The sequence below is a fragment of the Zeugodacus cucurbitae genome, chromosome 4, assembly GCF_028554725.1.
Source record: "Zeugodacus cucurbitae isolate PBARC_wt_2022May chromosome 4, idZeuCucr1.2, whole genome shotgun sequence".
NCBI classification, from domain to species: domain Eukaryota; kingdom Metazoa; phylum Arthropoda; class Insecta; order Diptera; family Tephritidae; genus Zeugodacus; species Zeugodacus cucurbitae.
The window spans coordinates 23,517,364-23,531,937 of NC_071669.1; the positions used below are offsets into that span (position 1 = coordinate 23,517,364).

Here is a 14,574-nt window from a genome sequence, read left to right on the forward strand (position 1 = left end):
CGCACTCAACGCAGGATTTCCGTGTATTTCGGCGTTTGCGAATAGGCTGCTCGTTACAGATGTAACAAGATCCAACAACAGCTCTTCTCCCAGTAGCGTCTCGACGTTGGTCATTTCTGAGTACCACCTCTACTATTGGCCTTTCAAAGAAACTTTCGACTGCGATTTTGGTAGAGTGGTTTCGCATTATTTGCTGATTCTGAGCTCGCTCTTTGATCATCGGCATTGCTAACTTTTCTGACAATTGTCGAAAAGGTAATATTAAATGTATTTTCGTATAATCTAGCATATAGCATCAAAAAATATTTTATTCATATTTTTCGCATTCAATTTTCGATAAAATTAAAAGCGATAACGACCTGTTTCCCCACCACTCGAATTCCACGCAACTGGCCTTCGCTGAATAGAGAAATTTACGTTAGAGCTGATTTAGTACTATGAAGGTGTCTGTACGTAATTTATATGGTACTTTCAAGCAGAAATACCTTTCTAAGATGTCAATAAATAGATCCTGATAGAATGCACTCAATTATTTTTACGTATAACGCACTTATACGCACGAATTTGTGTACGGGTACCCGGGTACCCTGGCGGCAGACAGTGTGATTTTTTTGGGTGGCAACACAAGGGTTAAAACAATATAAAGTTTTCCTTTTTTGGTGTGTATTAAGGAACATTTTTCCATAGTTTCGCTAGTTCTATTTCATTGATTTAGAATCATCTGCGATTTGTACTGACTAATGAGTTTGTTTGTATCAACGAAGGCTAAGGTCGTCTTCCAGCTAATCGTTTAATACATAATGGTTTGAATTTTTTTATTTATTTATGCATTTTATTTATATTATTTAAGCTTTATACAGATTTCTTGACTTGGACTATAACTTATTTGAATATCATATCCATTGAGGCAAAAATTGGCTAGATTTCCACCACTTGAACATATGCCTTAATTAAGGCCTTATAATCGTTATATGCTGCAAAGGACATTCTAAAAAGGTAATCGGCACAGGAAGTGACTGCAGTTGTTCAGTTTTCAACACCATATCCTTGATAATAAAATCGTGCTGGAGTTTGACACTATTTAAATAAATCTGTTAAAGTTAGCAACAATACGATACTCACGTTAAATGGGCAAGTGTGATTAATGTTTGAATAGATCTCTATGGTGTCCATTAAAAATTTGGCATAAGGTATACGCTTTTTATTTTTCAGAAAACTACAAAAGTCCGTGGTTATGTTATACATGAAAGGACGATAGCCATTCGCCCGTTTATAAACATCCAAATTAATGGTTATATTATTCAGTGGTAATTGGAAAACTTGAGCATGCATAAAAGCGGCGACAGTGTTGCGGGACAGAGCTTTAAGCTTGCATTCTCGGAAATTCAGGAAACTTTTATCGTAGTTCACACACTTCAAATTCGTAAACTTTATATATGCGAAAATCGTTGCCAATTTAGTGAGAATATAGAATCCCGTAATAACTGCAGAAGACCCCACCTTCATTTTGTTAGCGTAAACCTCAACTGAAACTCAAGAGTCCCACAGTTTATCGTGTGATTATTGTTTTTTAATTGTTGGTTAAATTTTGCGTAATTGCATACTGTAATTTGATTATCATTATTCATTTGATCATTTATTGGATAAAAATATTTTACCCGATGGAATGAGTCATAAATATTGTACGAGTAAATATGCTTTAACCTAGTGTTGTCTCGCGATTCTAAAACCATTACTGAGTTATACAATATTTCGGTGTGATTGTGATATGATGCGATTATTTTCGGTAGCAAATTAACGTATACTTTAAACTATGTACCCTCCAACTTCATTTCGAGATGTTTTTTTTAGATTCGAAATATTACTACTATGATTTCCCCTTTCCAATCTAAGAACAAGGAGGACCTAAACATCCTCGTCAAACAATTCACTAAAGCTTGTCAGGAAGCTTTAGAAGTGGCTTGTCCACTAACACATAGTAGGCGAATAATTAGGCCCCCATGGTGGTCGCTTGAGCTTGAAAGATTGCAAGCGCCATTTTAATGTAGGAAAACTAACTCATGTAGAACAGAACTGCGACAAATACTACAACATTCTAAAGTCACATTCTTGTCATTATTTTGATTTTCTTTATTTCAGCCAAAAACGGGACAAATAAAACACATCGGAGAACTAGTTGACTCAGCTGTATTTATAGGCGTCGTTTTAGTTGACCTAAAACCATATTTTGAAGAACAAGAACAAATATTCAAAAGAAGGTGTAGGTATACTACAATAGGAGTTATAGTTAGTATTATGTATATAGAATACTTATATAAATTGATATTAAATTTAATGTGTGTAATATTTTAATACATGTACCAGTACTGTAGAAAATTACAAGTGAATTTAAAATTTATTGATCCATTTTTGGTCTATTTGGTCAAACATAATGTCAAATTTCAACCGTGACTTAACATTAAAATATTTTTTTGGCCAATGTCTGGCAGCATTCTGAATGAAAACTAATGCGGCAGTGTAAATTAACGTTGAGCAACACCAATAGCTCCGTCAGGATCAGGTAGGACCTTTCCGAGCCGTTCGATACCAAACGAGGTTTCAGACAAGCTGACGCACTATCGCGTGACTGCTTTACACCATATCCAAGACGATCATCGTATATGAGGATTAATTTTAAATCGTAAATATGAACAATTTGACACAGAGGCACACTACTATAAGAAACGCATCTCCTTTGAATTCGTTTAGAACTGAGAGATTAACGGATATTTTCGATAAAAACTTATCCACAAGCATTAATGTCCTCATGTTCAGTGTCTGGGTCCTTAAAAAATATAATCCTATTTCAATGACGGATTTTTAGACTCGTGATGATGAAATGTAGTATTTGTGCTAAATGTTATCTTCGTTGGTGTTTAATTTATAGATTGTAAAGTGAACGGATCCGATGACCTTTAAAAGTGTGGAATAAGGCAAGTAGGGGTTCTAACCGTTGTTAAGGGGTACCAAAATAATATTATTAACCGAATTTCGTTGAAATTGGTCAAGTAGTTTCTGAGGTATGTTTATTGAGTCCATTTTTATACTAATCTTAGAGCAACTTTTAAGTATGTACTGTCTTTACCATAAAATAAATACAAAGACTTTCTGGTGTTTTTCCAGTCCTAGTTCCGCCCAAACGTAATCCTCTGTATCAAATTTGACTTTAATATCTCTATTTATATCTTAGCTCTTTATTTTCGGTTATTGCCATTTTGTGGGCCACTGCATTCTTAAGATATCACTCCTATTGGCTCTTCTCAAATCTCAATACTCTTGAAATAAATTTAGCGTCAACGAAGAAGCGAATCCTGGTACTATAAAACACAATTCGTTCTACAAAGATGGCGTAGAGAAGGTTGAAAATTGATGTAACGATTTCTATGGTAATTATAGGGCACAAATAAATTGAATTTCCCGAAGAAAAAATGTATTGTTCTTAAAAAGAATATGAAGATTTTAGATATATGTATTACGAAACATTTATTCATATTCGTTCTATTTCACTGATTTAGAATATTTTGTGACGTGTATTGTATGAATGAAGTAATAAGTGCCTCACGTTGTGTTTTTTTGTATAAGTAAATAAAATACCTAATTAAAGATTTATTATAATTTACTAATTATTCAGCTTTATATATTTTCTATATCTCATTTGAATATCATACATTTCCATAAAGCGCTCTAATTCTCCACCACTTGTATATAAATCTTAACTGTGGCCTTATAGTCGTTATATGCCGCAATGGATAATCTGAGCAGGTAATCACCCATCGGCACTGGAAGTAATTGCATTTGTTCAGTTTTCAGCACCAAATCCTTGACAATAATATCATGCTGGAATTTGACACTCTTTAAATAAATCGGTTAAAGTTACCAACAATACGATACTCACGTTGAATGGGCAAGTGTGATTAATATTTGAATAGATCTCTATGGTGTCCATCAACAATTTGGCGAAAGGTAAACGCTTTTTATTTTTTAGAAAACTACAAAAGTCCGTGGTTATGTTATACATGAAAGGCCGATATCCATTCGCCTTCTTATAAACATCCAGATTTACGCTGACATTATTCACTGGCACTTGGAAAAGTTGAACATGTAAGGAAAACGCGACAGTGTTTCGGGACAAAGCTTTAAGATTGCATTGTCGGAAATCTGCGAAGGGTTTGTCGTAGGTCACACACTTCACATTCGTAAACTTTATATATGCGAAAATCGTTGCCAATTTAGTGAGAATATAGAATCCCGTAATAACTGCAGAAGCTCCCAACTGCATTTTGTTAGCTTAAAATTCAAGTAAACGACCCAACGCAACTTTCAAAACTTCTTGTTTATTGTCTTTTAATTGTAATGGTGTTCAATTCTAATATTGATTTATATTTAATAGTGATTGCATATAATAATTGGCATGCCAATATACATTAGATCACTTATTTTGATAAGTATTTTTTTCCGATGAAAGAGTCATAAATATTGGTCGAGTAAATATGCTCTATGTTAACCTAATATATAGACATAAAATTTATATTTTTTAACCTATGTACCCTGCTACTTCATTTCGTTGAGAAGTATTTTTAAGATTCGAAATATTCACTTTTGTTTATAAATTTTTTTCCTGAGGACTAGAGGACCATATATGTAGATCGCTTCCCAGAAATGTTGGCGGTGTGTAGCAAATTCATTACTTTTAAAGGAAAACTCAAACGTTGATTATTTTCGTATACCGATATTAAATATAGATACAGGGAAGTCGAAGGGGAGACCCATAGCTTAAATTGTACAACTAATATGTTCTCTGGAAATCTTCCGAAAGAAAGGGTATTAAATGCAACACTTATGTCGGAAGAACTTATAAATGAGGTATTCCAGGGTTCTTAAAGGGCACTCTTTTTCGGATCACCGCTATATTGAAAGGAAGACAGGTTTAATGCGTTTTGAAATCATAGAATAAATACAAGCATATTCCTATTCCTATAATTTCCCCTTTCCAGCCTAAGGACAAATTCACTAATTCGTTTAGGTCTTGCTTGTCCATAGATTGGAAAGGGGGAAATTGTAGGAATATGGTTGTCGGGAAGCATTAGAAGTGGATTGTGCACTAACACTATGTTTGCGAATAATTAGGCCCCCATGCCGGTCGCCTGAGTTTAAAACATCGCAAAAAGGTTGCAAGAGGCAATTTTATTTAGCAAAAATAGCTCATGTCTCATGTAGATCAGAATTGCGAAATTATTAAAACCTTCTAAATTCACATAAAATTATATAATAAAATCTAAAATAACTTCTTGAAATTTAACATATTATTATTTGATAGACGCGGATAGATTATTCGGTAGACGCGTCTGGTCTTAGGAAAAATATTAGCAAAGTCAGTATATAACTTGGGTATCTTCAGAAGCCATATCATGGTTGTACGAAATGCAGTGTACGTTTAGTACGTACGAAGAGATATATGCCACTCCGATAGATATAGTATCAGAAAGCAGACTACATATACAATGTCAAAGCTTGAAAAACTGCTGAATTCTCCCAGCTTAACCATTACACAACGAACATCCAAGAATTCCATCCACTACGACCAAATAATTGGTTGGACTCAAGTTGTCAGATATGTTCTGAAAATTCAATAACAACAAACTTCGTACTCTTCATTCTTTAATATTTATAATTAATTTAATTAATTTCTTTAGTAATGTCTTTATCTTATTGTAACCCAGCAAGTCGTGGGTACTGAAACTCCAACACATTCAAAGAAATTTTAATAACACCACTACATACACACATATGCAACAAAGGGCGAAATGTGCATAAACATTTACCTCAACTCTTCTATCGTACAGCACCCTGAATGATTGAAAGATACAACCAAAGTTCTCGTGTTTGAACAAGTTTTGTTTTGAGCTATATCATGGCTGCTTGTGAAGTATTATTTGCGTGTTTTATTTAAATCAGTGATCTGTAGCCTAATTAAATTTTAAATTATTGAAGCACGCATTTTTAAATAAGTAAAACGTAAAATAAAAGTTTTCTAAAGCCAAAATATGGAATTGAAGAGGGTGATACAGTAATACTTCATTGCACTGCCAATTCGAAGCACGCAATAGAAGCTACGCCAACAATGGTCAACATCAAGGGCGAAACCATTGAATACGTAAATAATTGTTGAATATAATAATATTATCTTGCCTTAAATTCTAAAATTTTCCATACAGATATTTCAAACCTCATACGGCGCATTAAAGGTACGCAACCTAATTGGTGTCATTTATGGTAGCAGCGTAGAACTTTCGAATCGATGGAATATGTGCTGCAAGCAAATCCAGAACTATGGTTACAAACGCTGCTACATCGAACACAAATCATTTACACACCAGATATTAGGTTTAATGTCAATTTTTTACGTGCAATTAAACCTTTTGCTCAACACAAGCCCGGGAAGTACTGAAACGACATGGTTTAGGTGCTTTTGTAACCGTTTATCATCGCGACGTGTGTAAACTGGGTTTTGCCAATGGGTTATAGGGCAAAGCTTTTGCAGTATTTTTAGAATTACCGGCCCCTCAGTTGGCCGTGCCATTAGCAGCTAAAACTCAGAAATTAAAGGGTACATTTAAGTGAATGTTTGTGATCATCGAAATTTAAAAACTTCTTGTATGTATTGAGCAATCATAACGTTGTTGTATCGCTTTACAAGGACATGGATTCACCGAAATTAGTTCATTGGAAATACTACAGCAAGAGCATGGACATAAGGTAATTATTACCAACTTGAATGTTGTAAAAATTCAAATTTTAAATTTATTGAAACCCTCCTCGCAGAAATTGGATGAATCTAGTACCAGTGAAATTAATGAAAGAACAGATCTTCCAAATCTCCTATAGAAACCAAAAGGGTCCTCACATAATCTGCGCAGCTTACACTTCCAGGCCGCTCGGGGTATTTGACATTTGCCACTCTTCCTCCAGCCTTTATCAGATAGCAAAAATTGTTCAACTATTCAATACGTTTTACATATGTATATAGTGTAGTACGATAATACATTTATAAAGTAAATAAACACCGAAGTGGCATGATATTTTAAATATATATAATTAATGATTTTGTTATTAAATTCTCATTTTGAATGTTGGTAGAACTAACCGAAAATAGCGGGTATAGTTTCAGGGCTTTTGTGGGTCGCAGTACTGAAAGTGCACGTGGAGTTTTGGTTCGCAGTTTTGGGTATTTCAGCCGTAATAGTACCAAGAACAATACTGAAAGTGCGCATGTAGTTTTGGTTCGCAGTTTTGGGTCTTTCATCCGTGATTGTAAGATCATTCACAGAATTGTTCAAGAGGTATATATAAATTGTTAAATGATGAATGTAATGTGCAAGAAAGGGATTAACGATCACACGTACATAATAGTTTCGGGTAATTTTGTCAATTTGACAAAAAGAATTCACTGGTACCTGTTTTGCAGGAATGGTTTAAATCATAAATCACTAGTCAAAAGTTTCAACTGTGGCCGTTGTATTAGTGCTGTGAATGGCATGTAGAAGGAAAAGAAGAAGAAGAAGACGCAAACAATCGCTGATTTTCGCCGAAATTTGTCACTTTCATATTCAAAGAGCAAACTCAGAGAAAAAGAAGTTCAAAGCACTCAAAAGAAAACAAAATAGTGATTTTACAAAAAATTTCGCTTGACAAGTAAAATAAGAGATTTTAATTAAAAATGGAAGGAGATTCGAATCAACATAGTGCCTCGTCCACAGTGGAGTTACCAACTACAGGAGTAGTAGACGCCAGCGATGTATTAGTAAAATCATCATCCGCGGTAAGTGAAAGCGTGTCAACGGAAAATATTGATACAGTCAATACTATGAAAGAAACGACTGAAAGTGAGGCGGGCACGGAGGAACAACCGCCAACAAAGCGGCCCAAATCGGAATTAGATGATGAAAATGGTTTGGGTAATGTGTCGACCACGTCGATCGCTGGCACCATTTCTGAAAGAATTACTCTAAAGCCGAAAGATTTTACTTTGGATACAGAAGAATTGAAGAATGCGCTGCCGCGTAAATTCCAACGCATTCCCATTTTTATAGCTGACTATCACAATGATGTGTTAGAATTTATATACCGTTGCTTGGCTACACGTCATTTACCGCTAGAGAATAATATATTGATACATTTTGATTCTCATCCTGATATGGTTATATCGCGTGAAATTCCCGCTAGTGCTTCTTATGACAAGGAAACGATGTTGGCCGAACTTAGCATTGAAAATTGGATTATGCCGGCTTGTTACGCAGGTAATAAATAAATAATTAATTAAAACAAATCTTTAATAATTGTTATTGCGTTTAGGTCACTTCAATAGAGTAATTTGGCTGAAAAATTCGTGGTGCCAACAAATTCCTATAGGCAAATACAATTTTAAAATCGGCAACAAAAATGATAAAATCAGTGTTGATTGTCCACTTGATTATTTCATATCTGAAGGTAACTACTGTGATACAAAAGAGTTGCTGGATACGCGTAACATGGAACTACAAGTAATTAATGTAGACACATCAAGCGATAGTACACCAATTGACACCGCACAGTTCATTAAAGAGGCAGATGGACCAAATTTTGTATTAGACATTGATTTGGATTTCTTCAGTACTTCAAATCCATTTTTAGAAATCTATAAAGATGCAAATTGTTACGAACAACTCACCGATATCTTTCACTTTGAACCCGAAGTGAAAGACTGCGGTGGTACAACAGAGCGACGTAAGCTGCAATTGGAAGCGCTTAAAAAGATATTTGAACATTTGGAAGAAACACGTACCCTGGATGGTTTGACACCGGCACCCGATCCCACTATTATTGCTCCAGAGACTTATGTACGCATTGAGAATCTTGCCAAATCATTGCAGAAACACTATGCCGACGATGAGATAGACTGGCTACTCATATATGATTCGGGTAGTACCACGGACACAAATGGTTTGCCGCATCATATCAGCACAGCCAAGGAATTGGAACAATATTTTGCACAATTCAAGAGCTTATTACAAAATTTACCCACGCCACCGGTGCTCATAACAATGGCTTGCTCGGCCGAAGATGATTACTGTCCCAAACATCAAGTGGGTGTCATACAAGAGCGAGTATTGCAAGTATTACGTGAGGTATTTGGTGATCGGTTGCATGATAAAGCTATACTACATTATTTGGACGAAGAATGGGATGTAATGCAGTTGTAATTGAATAACTTGGTATGCAATGGCTGTGTTTAAGTGTATACGTGTATTTCCCGCAGCGGTTATATACACTTGCAAAAATCGGGTGCTGAGTTCGCATAGTTCCACCATTGCAAATAAATATATGAAACGTACTCTAAGTAAGTATGTATACATGCGTAGTTAAATATGTTTAATGGCTATATGTTTTTTTAACATATGTCATTTGAACAAATTATGTAAACCTTTTACAGTGTACGCACTGTGCACAATTTATATGTAGTTGTAAGCGATGAGATGTAGTAATTATAGCATATTATTTTTTATTTAAAAGTCCAACATATTGACTAATAATTATTAAAAAAAAGTAATAATATAAATGATATTAACCAGGAAAACTATTAATTGTTTAAGTGAATATAAACATATGCTATACAACTCGAAGATATTAATTAAGTATCAAACAAAATAACGATTCAATAAAGGAGCGTTTATAGCGCATTTTAACGCAGAACAGTTGTATTTTTTTTTTTCTTGAAAGTGCCAATTCTGAAAAATTAAATTATAATAAATAACTGTATTTATGTATACATTGTCATTGTCAAAACGTCGAAACTATGTATACATACATTTATTATGGTATCTTGCTTGGAGTCCATTTTTTAACCTCAAAAGCTTGGCGCACGACTCCACACGCTAGCAAAACTTATGCTTTTCTTCGTATGCTAATGCTTAGTACATACATATATACACATTTTGTGTTCCCCTTGTATATTGTCCACCCTTAAACTGCTGACCATTTGTGGGGTTGTAAGGCACTGACGTTGGTTAGAGGTGCTATTAAGGACCTTATCGTGTTACACAAAGTTTCTGTGCCAAGTACGAAGTGCTACGGTGTGAGCACAATCACCTTTGGCGAGTGCTCTTGCGCTTCCTATTAACATATGTACATTATTTGGACAATAAGTTTTAGTTTTAACATAAAGTCTGTTAGTTGCGGTTGATAATTGTAGCAGTTGGTGCGCCGTCGGATGAGCTAGTGTTTTAGGTAAATCATATTTTTTAATTATTGTGTTGTATTACTGGCTGTGCTTATAGAGATTTAGTCAAAACTTTTACATTATTAGGTTGTTTTTTTTTTTAATGTATGGACTTTATTCTGTTCCAGTGTATTGGAATTCAAATTTAAAACGTGTGCTATGTGCTGTTATGTATTAATTAAATATTGTAACATATTTCAAGTCGTGACTTCTAATTTCCGTAGTATCGAAAACTTTAAAATTAAAGAAATACTTCACATATGTCACTTCAGCTAAACACCGACTGACGTTTATTAATTACACTTTGAAATAACTTCTTTGTCACATATAACATACAAAATTTCAGTGCAAACATATTTATTTATGTAGATATTTTTGTAATTTAGGTGTGTAATTATCATTGTAGAAACCTAGGCATATACAATGGTAATTATGTATGAAATTATGCTTAAGCTTACATATGTACATACATATCTGTGTATTCAAACAGAAACAACTGAATACTAACCTAGAAAATACCGTTAGCAACCGCTGGTTAGCGACGAACAGCACGTTCTTTTCAAATTCACCGGCAAAACAAAAAGTGAAACACTTGCTTGCGCCTAAGTGTAGTTCAAATGGGGAGCCGCGCCTTGTGGCCCCAACTCCATAAAATATTGTTGTCAACGAAAACAAAATGAAATCACTTTCAATACGTTATGTCAAGGACGCTCAGTGTAGTACCAAAAAGCACAAATTACATATTATATTAAAATTTATTTTAATTGTTACTAATAATGTGGAAAATGTTTCCGAAGCGTTTATTTGTTAAAATAGAATTTCAGTTGCATGCGGTAAGTAGTTTTACATATCAAATAAATAAATAATACAATTATTATTCCGTGTATATTAACTATTTCCACCACTATCGTTCAATTAGGTGACTTGTCCCGGCGTTTGGCTTTGTACACATGGTTATTTGGAGGTTACTATCAAGACATTGGGGTACTTTTTCCGCACCGGTGCAATGGAGCCACGTTTCCCACTGCTTTGCCATGACAAATTCACTATGGATGGCTATTTTAAGTCCGTTGGTTCCGTAAGTGACTTGGAACGCGTGTTAGCCGCCGAGCAAATGGAGATAACGCTTTGGCAGAACGGACGACGTATGGCGTTTTTTATGGGTAAACTGGCCGACGTAATGCAATCGGATATACCCAAACTGTCTTGTGAACACAATATCAATGTACAACTGCTGATGAAAGCGACGCCAGCATTTCCAGTAGTTAAAAAGAGACTTATTTATTTCGTAATTTTAAATGTGACTGTATCTTACAGGGAATTATTGCACCTAAAGTGGAGTTAAGCGCACATATCGGTGTACAGGACAGTCCACAACAGTCTGAGCAACAGCAAAAATTTGTACAACAGCCATGCAGTGAAGTAACTTTGAAGAATCTAGAATTTGAAGCCAAACGTACGCCAAACCGACACAGCCAGCACTCATTGTCTCCCACAAATAGTTGTTTTAATTATTTGGAAGAGAAACGACGTCAGCGCCCAGTTTGCCATGTGAAAACTAGTTGTGGCAGTGGGTGTGTAATTTCACTTTATATTTGTGTACTTTGCATTTTTTACATTCTTTTCTTTTACGTACAAGGTTTTCAAAGAAAAGTGCTGCTTTTCCTTGCTATAACGCACAAAAATCATATAAAGCGGACGCCAACTCATGCCAAACCGGTGAACGCCGGCTTTCAACTGGTTCAAGGTGAAAAAGTGGAACATATTTTTGTTTTTACATAAAAATAACTGTTCATAACTTCTTTTTAGTAGTTTCAGTAATAGCTCGTACAATCTAAGCCAAGTTACGGGTGTGAGCAGCCCCTCGCAACATTCGCACTCCGTTTGCACTGATTCCTCAATATCAACGCCTGACGCGCACCTGCGTCAATGTGAGATCTGCCAATCTTATCGAAAAGTGTTCTATAGCAAATATACAAATTTACATACAAAAAACTAGAACATACAGAAACAAATAGATGTCGTGGTTTTGAAAATTTGTTTTTATTCACTTATATAAAAACTGCAATCTAGATTTTGTTTGCTGTGTTGGATGCACTTTTTGAGTTAGTGCAACAACTTTCTATTTTTAACTTTTTAACTATTCATTGTACTTTCTTATGTTATTGTTTCCGTATGGAGCTTGGCTCATCAAACGAATTCGGCGAAGTCCATTTGACCAAATGCCTTTGCAATCAGGAGTATGAATAAGTTGAATGGCACCGCTTTACCTGTTGCTGTAGCTGGTAACCGTCCCCGTAAACGTATACAAACACGCGCAATATCACGTAAAGTGCTATGCACCTCCGGTTCGATGGGTATATGTAGACAAGATAAGGCAGCATATAGCCACGTACCTAACCAAGCATTTGTATCGGTGAGATCTAATAAAGCTGGTTTCGAATTTTCATTGCAGGCAGCACTTGATGTTGACGGCATTGCCTCATCTGTAGAGATATTTTCCAAAATTACTTTCTCTTCTCCCGCACGCAGCCAGTCGCAAATGAATTCCAAAAGCTGCTCCAGAGTGCGTTGACTGAAGCGTAATATTGTTTTTAAATATGGTGGATTTTCGTGACAAAATGTATGCCATGCAACAGGGTCCGCTGTTAATGGTGGTTCTAATGTCTGATCATAACGTTGTCTGTGCAGCTCCAAACGTAAAAGTACTATTTTTTCGCGTGTACTTTCGAAGTCCTTAATTTGGTAGTCCTTCCACTCTTTTGTAGGCAGTATTCCATCGTATGAAATTGATTTCAGTGGTTCCTTTAAAGAAACATGTATGGGTAACATTTTATTATGAAAATGACATTTAAAAGTAGTGTACTTACATCTTCATCCTTAAAATTCTCTGCTAGTGCCGCTGCTGTTCTATTCTTCTTACACTTGTTCGGCTCACGTACCATAACGGCTGGACAATTTTTGCGTTCATACAGCATATGCATGAGATATTCATCGCCGTCCTTTGGTGTTACTGTTGGATCGAAATCGGGACCGGGCTCACGTATTTCTAATGCCTGCCATTATTAATAAATAGCTTGCGCACCAAATATTCGCAAATATTGTGTTTTACCTGTTGTTGAAATGTGTCCATTGGACTACTACCATTGACAACAGCATCCTCAGTCGCTTCTTTGTCCGTTTTGTAGATAACATTTGATTTGCGTTTTTGATTGCGCTCTACTTCAAATAAAGTCTCCTTTTTTGTGGTCATGTTTCCAAGATTGTGTTAAATCAAAAAACGCCGATTGTACAAACAGAACGTAGTCAAAACAAAAGCCGCAAATACTTAATAAATACAATCCAATTGCGTGGAACTTGTGGGTTGCATGCAAGTGCAAGTGCGGCCAAAAGTTGTAAAGTGGAAGTGCTACCAAATTAGTACAACGTATTTAAATTAAAATAAAACGTCCGATTAATTAACGATCATAATTTATTTACGTTAGAAATTTAGTATTTTTTTATTTTTTATGATGTAAAGTGAAATGAAGACTGTTTTGAAAATGTAAAGCAAGTTGCATGAAATAAAAAAAAAACTTTTTGTCGAAAAACAAACATAAGTACAAAATATTTATAAATAGTAAGCTACTGGCTGCAAACGTAAACTCGCATTTAGATAACCACTTTTGATCCCGATTTATGTTTAAGAACTTTACAGATCTCTAAACCTATACGTTATTCCTAATTTTGCTATGATATCTTACACACTAATGGCTAGAGGGCTAGAGGAAATGTTGACTTGATTTGCCCATTTTTGGCTTAGAGTCATACTATTAAAAGGAACACATCTTCTTTGGATATCTTTAGAATTTCTAATTGTGGGGCTAGATGGGTTTCAGAGGCTGGAGACAAGGGTATTTTTATAATTTTTATAATATATTCAATAATATATTTCATTTAAACACATTTGAATATCAAAGATACATATTTAAGCAGTATTTTGTGCTTCATCTCCCTTGAGGTTTCAAAAAGAAATGCTTATTCCCTTACATATGTATGTACCTCTGTGCGCATAGAGGTGAACTTGATTCCTTGCTGATTTCTTAACACAACTCGTATGTCAAAAATAACGGTATTGTTCGTTTTTTTTTTAATAATTTTTTTTTATTCATTCGTCTACATACATGTTGTCGCCTTTCAGTGGCGGATCCGGAAATGTTTTTTTTTGGAAGGGGGCGAGGGTTGGTGCTTTTACGAAAAGTTTTATTAATGCGTAATATATTAATTTAAAAGATCGTGTA

At 35.1% G+C, this 14,574-nt stretch overlaps 4 protein-coding genes and 3 long non-coding RNA genes across 9 annotated transcripts; 4 read left to right on the forward strand and 3 right to left on the reverse strand.

Moving 5' to 3' along the window:
- Window positions 1-651: 651 nt before the first annotated feature.
- Window positions 652-2,398, forward strand: LOC105214759 (uncharacterized). Its single transcript, XR_008471041.1, has 3 exons — window positions 652-803; window positions 861-996; window positions 1,213-2,398. It is a non-coding gene; the product is annotated as an uncharacterized LOC105214759 (long non-coding RNA).
- Window positions 2,399-3,247: 849 nt separating this feature from the next.
- On the reverse strand, window positions 3,248-4,675 carry LOC105214790 (uncharacterized). The gene is made up of 2 exons (XM_011188431.2): window positions 3,935-4,675; window positions 3,248-3,876 (listed from the first exon to the last, which is right to left on the reverse strand). Exons 1-2 carry the CDS (start codon window positions 4,316-4,318, stop codon window positions 3,724-3,726), a joined length of 537 nt encoding a protein of 178 aa, XP_011186733.1. The 5' UTR covers window positions 4,319-4,675; the 3' UTR covers window positions 3,248-3,723.
- A 1,162-nt stretch (window positions 4,676-5,837) lies between these two features.
- Window positions 5,838-7,106, forward strand: LOC128921610 (uncharacterized). Its single transcript, XR_008471042.1, has 3 exons — window positions 5,838-6,193; window positions 6,255-6,795; window positions 6,862-7,106. It is a non-coding gene; the product is annotated as an uncharacterized LOC128921610 (long non-coding RNA).
- A 500-nt stretch (window positions 7,107-7,606) lies between these two features.
- Window positions 7,607-9,770, forward strand: LOC105214760 (UPF0489 protein C5orf22 homolog). Its single transcript, XM_011188362.3, has 2 exons — window positions 7,607-8,336; window positions 8,392-9,770. The coding sequence occupies exons 1-2, from the start codon at window positions 7,757-7,759 to the stop codon at window positions 9,276-9,278; spliced, it is 1,467 nt and encodes a 488-aa protein (XP_011186664.1). The 5' UTR covers window positions 7,607-7,756; the 3' UTR covers window positions 9,279-9,770.
- Window positions 9,557-10,025, reverse strand: LOC128921405 (uncharacterized). The gene is made up of 2 exons (XR_008470866.1): window positions 9,884-10,025; window positions 9,557-9,803 (listed from the first exon to the last, which is right to left on the reverse strand). It is a non-coding gene; the product is annotated as an uncharacterized LOC128921405 (long non-coding RNA).
- A 962-nt stretch (window positions 10,026-10,987) lies between these two features.
- LOC105214761 (uncharacterized) lies at window positions 10,988-12,528 on the forward strand. 2 transcript variants are annotated; one of them, XM_011188364.3, is made up of 5 exons: window positions 10,988-11,127; window positions 11,214-11,555; window positions 11,612-11,868; window positions 11,934-12,041; window positions 12,104-12,528. In XM_011188364.3, the coding sequence occupies exons 1-5, from the start codon at window positions 11,071-11,073 to the stop codon at window positions 12,291-12,293; spliced, it is 954 nt and encodes a 317-aa protein (XP_011186666.1). In that variant the 5' UTR covers window positions 10,988-11,070; the 3' UTR covers window positions 12,294-12,528. The 2 variants fall into 2 exon arrangements, with proteins under 2 accessions (XP_011186666.1, XP_028897824.1); XM_029041991.2 differs by having other exon boundaries at window positions 12,107-12,528.
- On the reverse strand, window positions 12,316-13,873 carry LOC105214762 (protein Gemin2). Of its 2 annotated transcripts, XM_054229043.1 has the most exons (4): window positions 13,775-13,873; window positions 13,407-13,703; window positions 13,165-13,350; window positions 12,316-13,099 (listed from the first exon to the last, which is right to left on the reverse strand). In XM_054229043.1, the coding sequence occupies exons 2-4, from the start codon at window positions 13,545-13,547 to the stop codon at window positions 12,485-12,487; spliced, it is 942 nt and encodes a 313-aa protein (XP_054085018.1). In that variant the 5' UTR covers window positions 13,548-13,703; window positions 13,775-13,873; the 3' UTR covers window positions 12,316-12,484. The 2 variants fall into 2 exon arrangements, with proteins under 2 accessions (XP_054085018.1, XP_011186669.1); XM_011188367.3 differs by having other exon boundaries at window positions 13,407-13,840.
- Window positions 13,874-14,574: the final 701 nt, after the last annotated feature.

Excerpts from the sequence above, each read along its gene's own strand:
- LOC105214790 (XM_011188431.2), bottom strand. The coding sequence starts at position 4,318 with ATGCAGTTGGGAGCTTCTGCAGTTATTACGGGATTCTATATTCTCACT. Across the intron at positions 3,877-3,934 it reads ATCACACTTGCCCATTCAAC|CATGATATTATTGTCAAGGA; the intron begins GTGAGTATCGTA and ends GTCAAATTCCAG.
- LOC105214760 (XM_011188362.3), top strand. The coding sequence starts at position 7,757 with ATGGAAGGAGATTCGAATCAACATAGTGCCTCGTCCACAGTGGAGTTA. Across the intron at positions 8,337-8,391 it reads TATGCCGGCTTGTTACGCAG|GTCACTTCAATAGAGTAATT; the intron begins GTAATAAATAAA and ends TATTGCGTTTAG.
- LOC105214761 (XM_011188364.3), top strand. The coding sequence starts at position 11,071 with ATGTGGAAAATGTTTCCGAAGCGTTTATTTGTTAAAATAGAATTTCAG. Across the intron at positions 11,556-11,611 it reads AAGCGACGCCAGCATTTCCA|GGAATTATTGCACCTAAAGT; the intron begins GTAGTTAAAAAG and ends TGTATCTTACAG. Across the intron at positions 11,869-11,933 it reads AAAACTAGTTGTGGCAGTGG|GTTTTCAAAGAAAAGTGCTG; the intron begins GTGTGTAATTTC and ends TTTACGTACAAG.
- LOC105214762 (XM_054229043.1), bottom strand. The coding sequence starts at position 13,547 with ATGACCACAAAAAAGGAGACTTTATTTGAAGTAGAGCGCAATCAAAAA. Across the intron at positions 13,351-13,406 it reads TGGACACATTTCAACAACAG|GCATTAGAAATACGTGAGCC; the intron begins GTAAAACACAAT and ends TAATAATGGCAG. Across the intron at positions 13,100-13,164 it reads AGAATTTTAAGGATGAAGAT|GAACCACTGAAATCAATTTC; the intron begins GTAAGTACACTA and ends GTTTCTTTAAAG.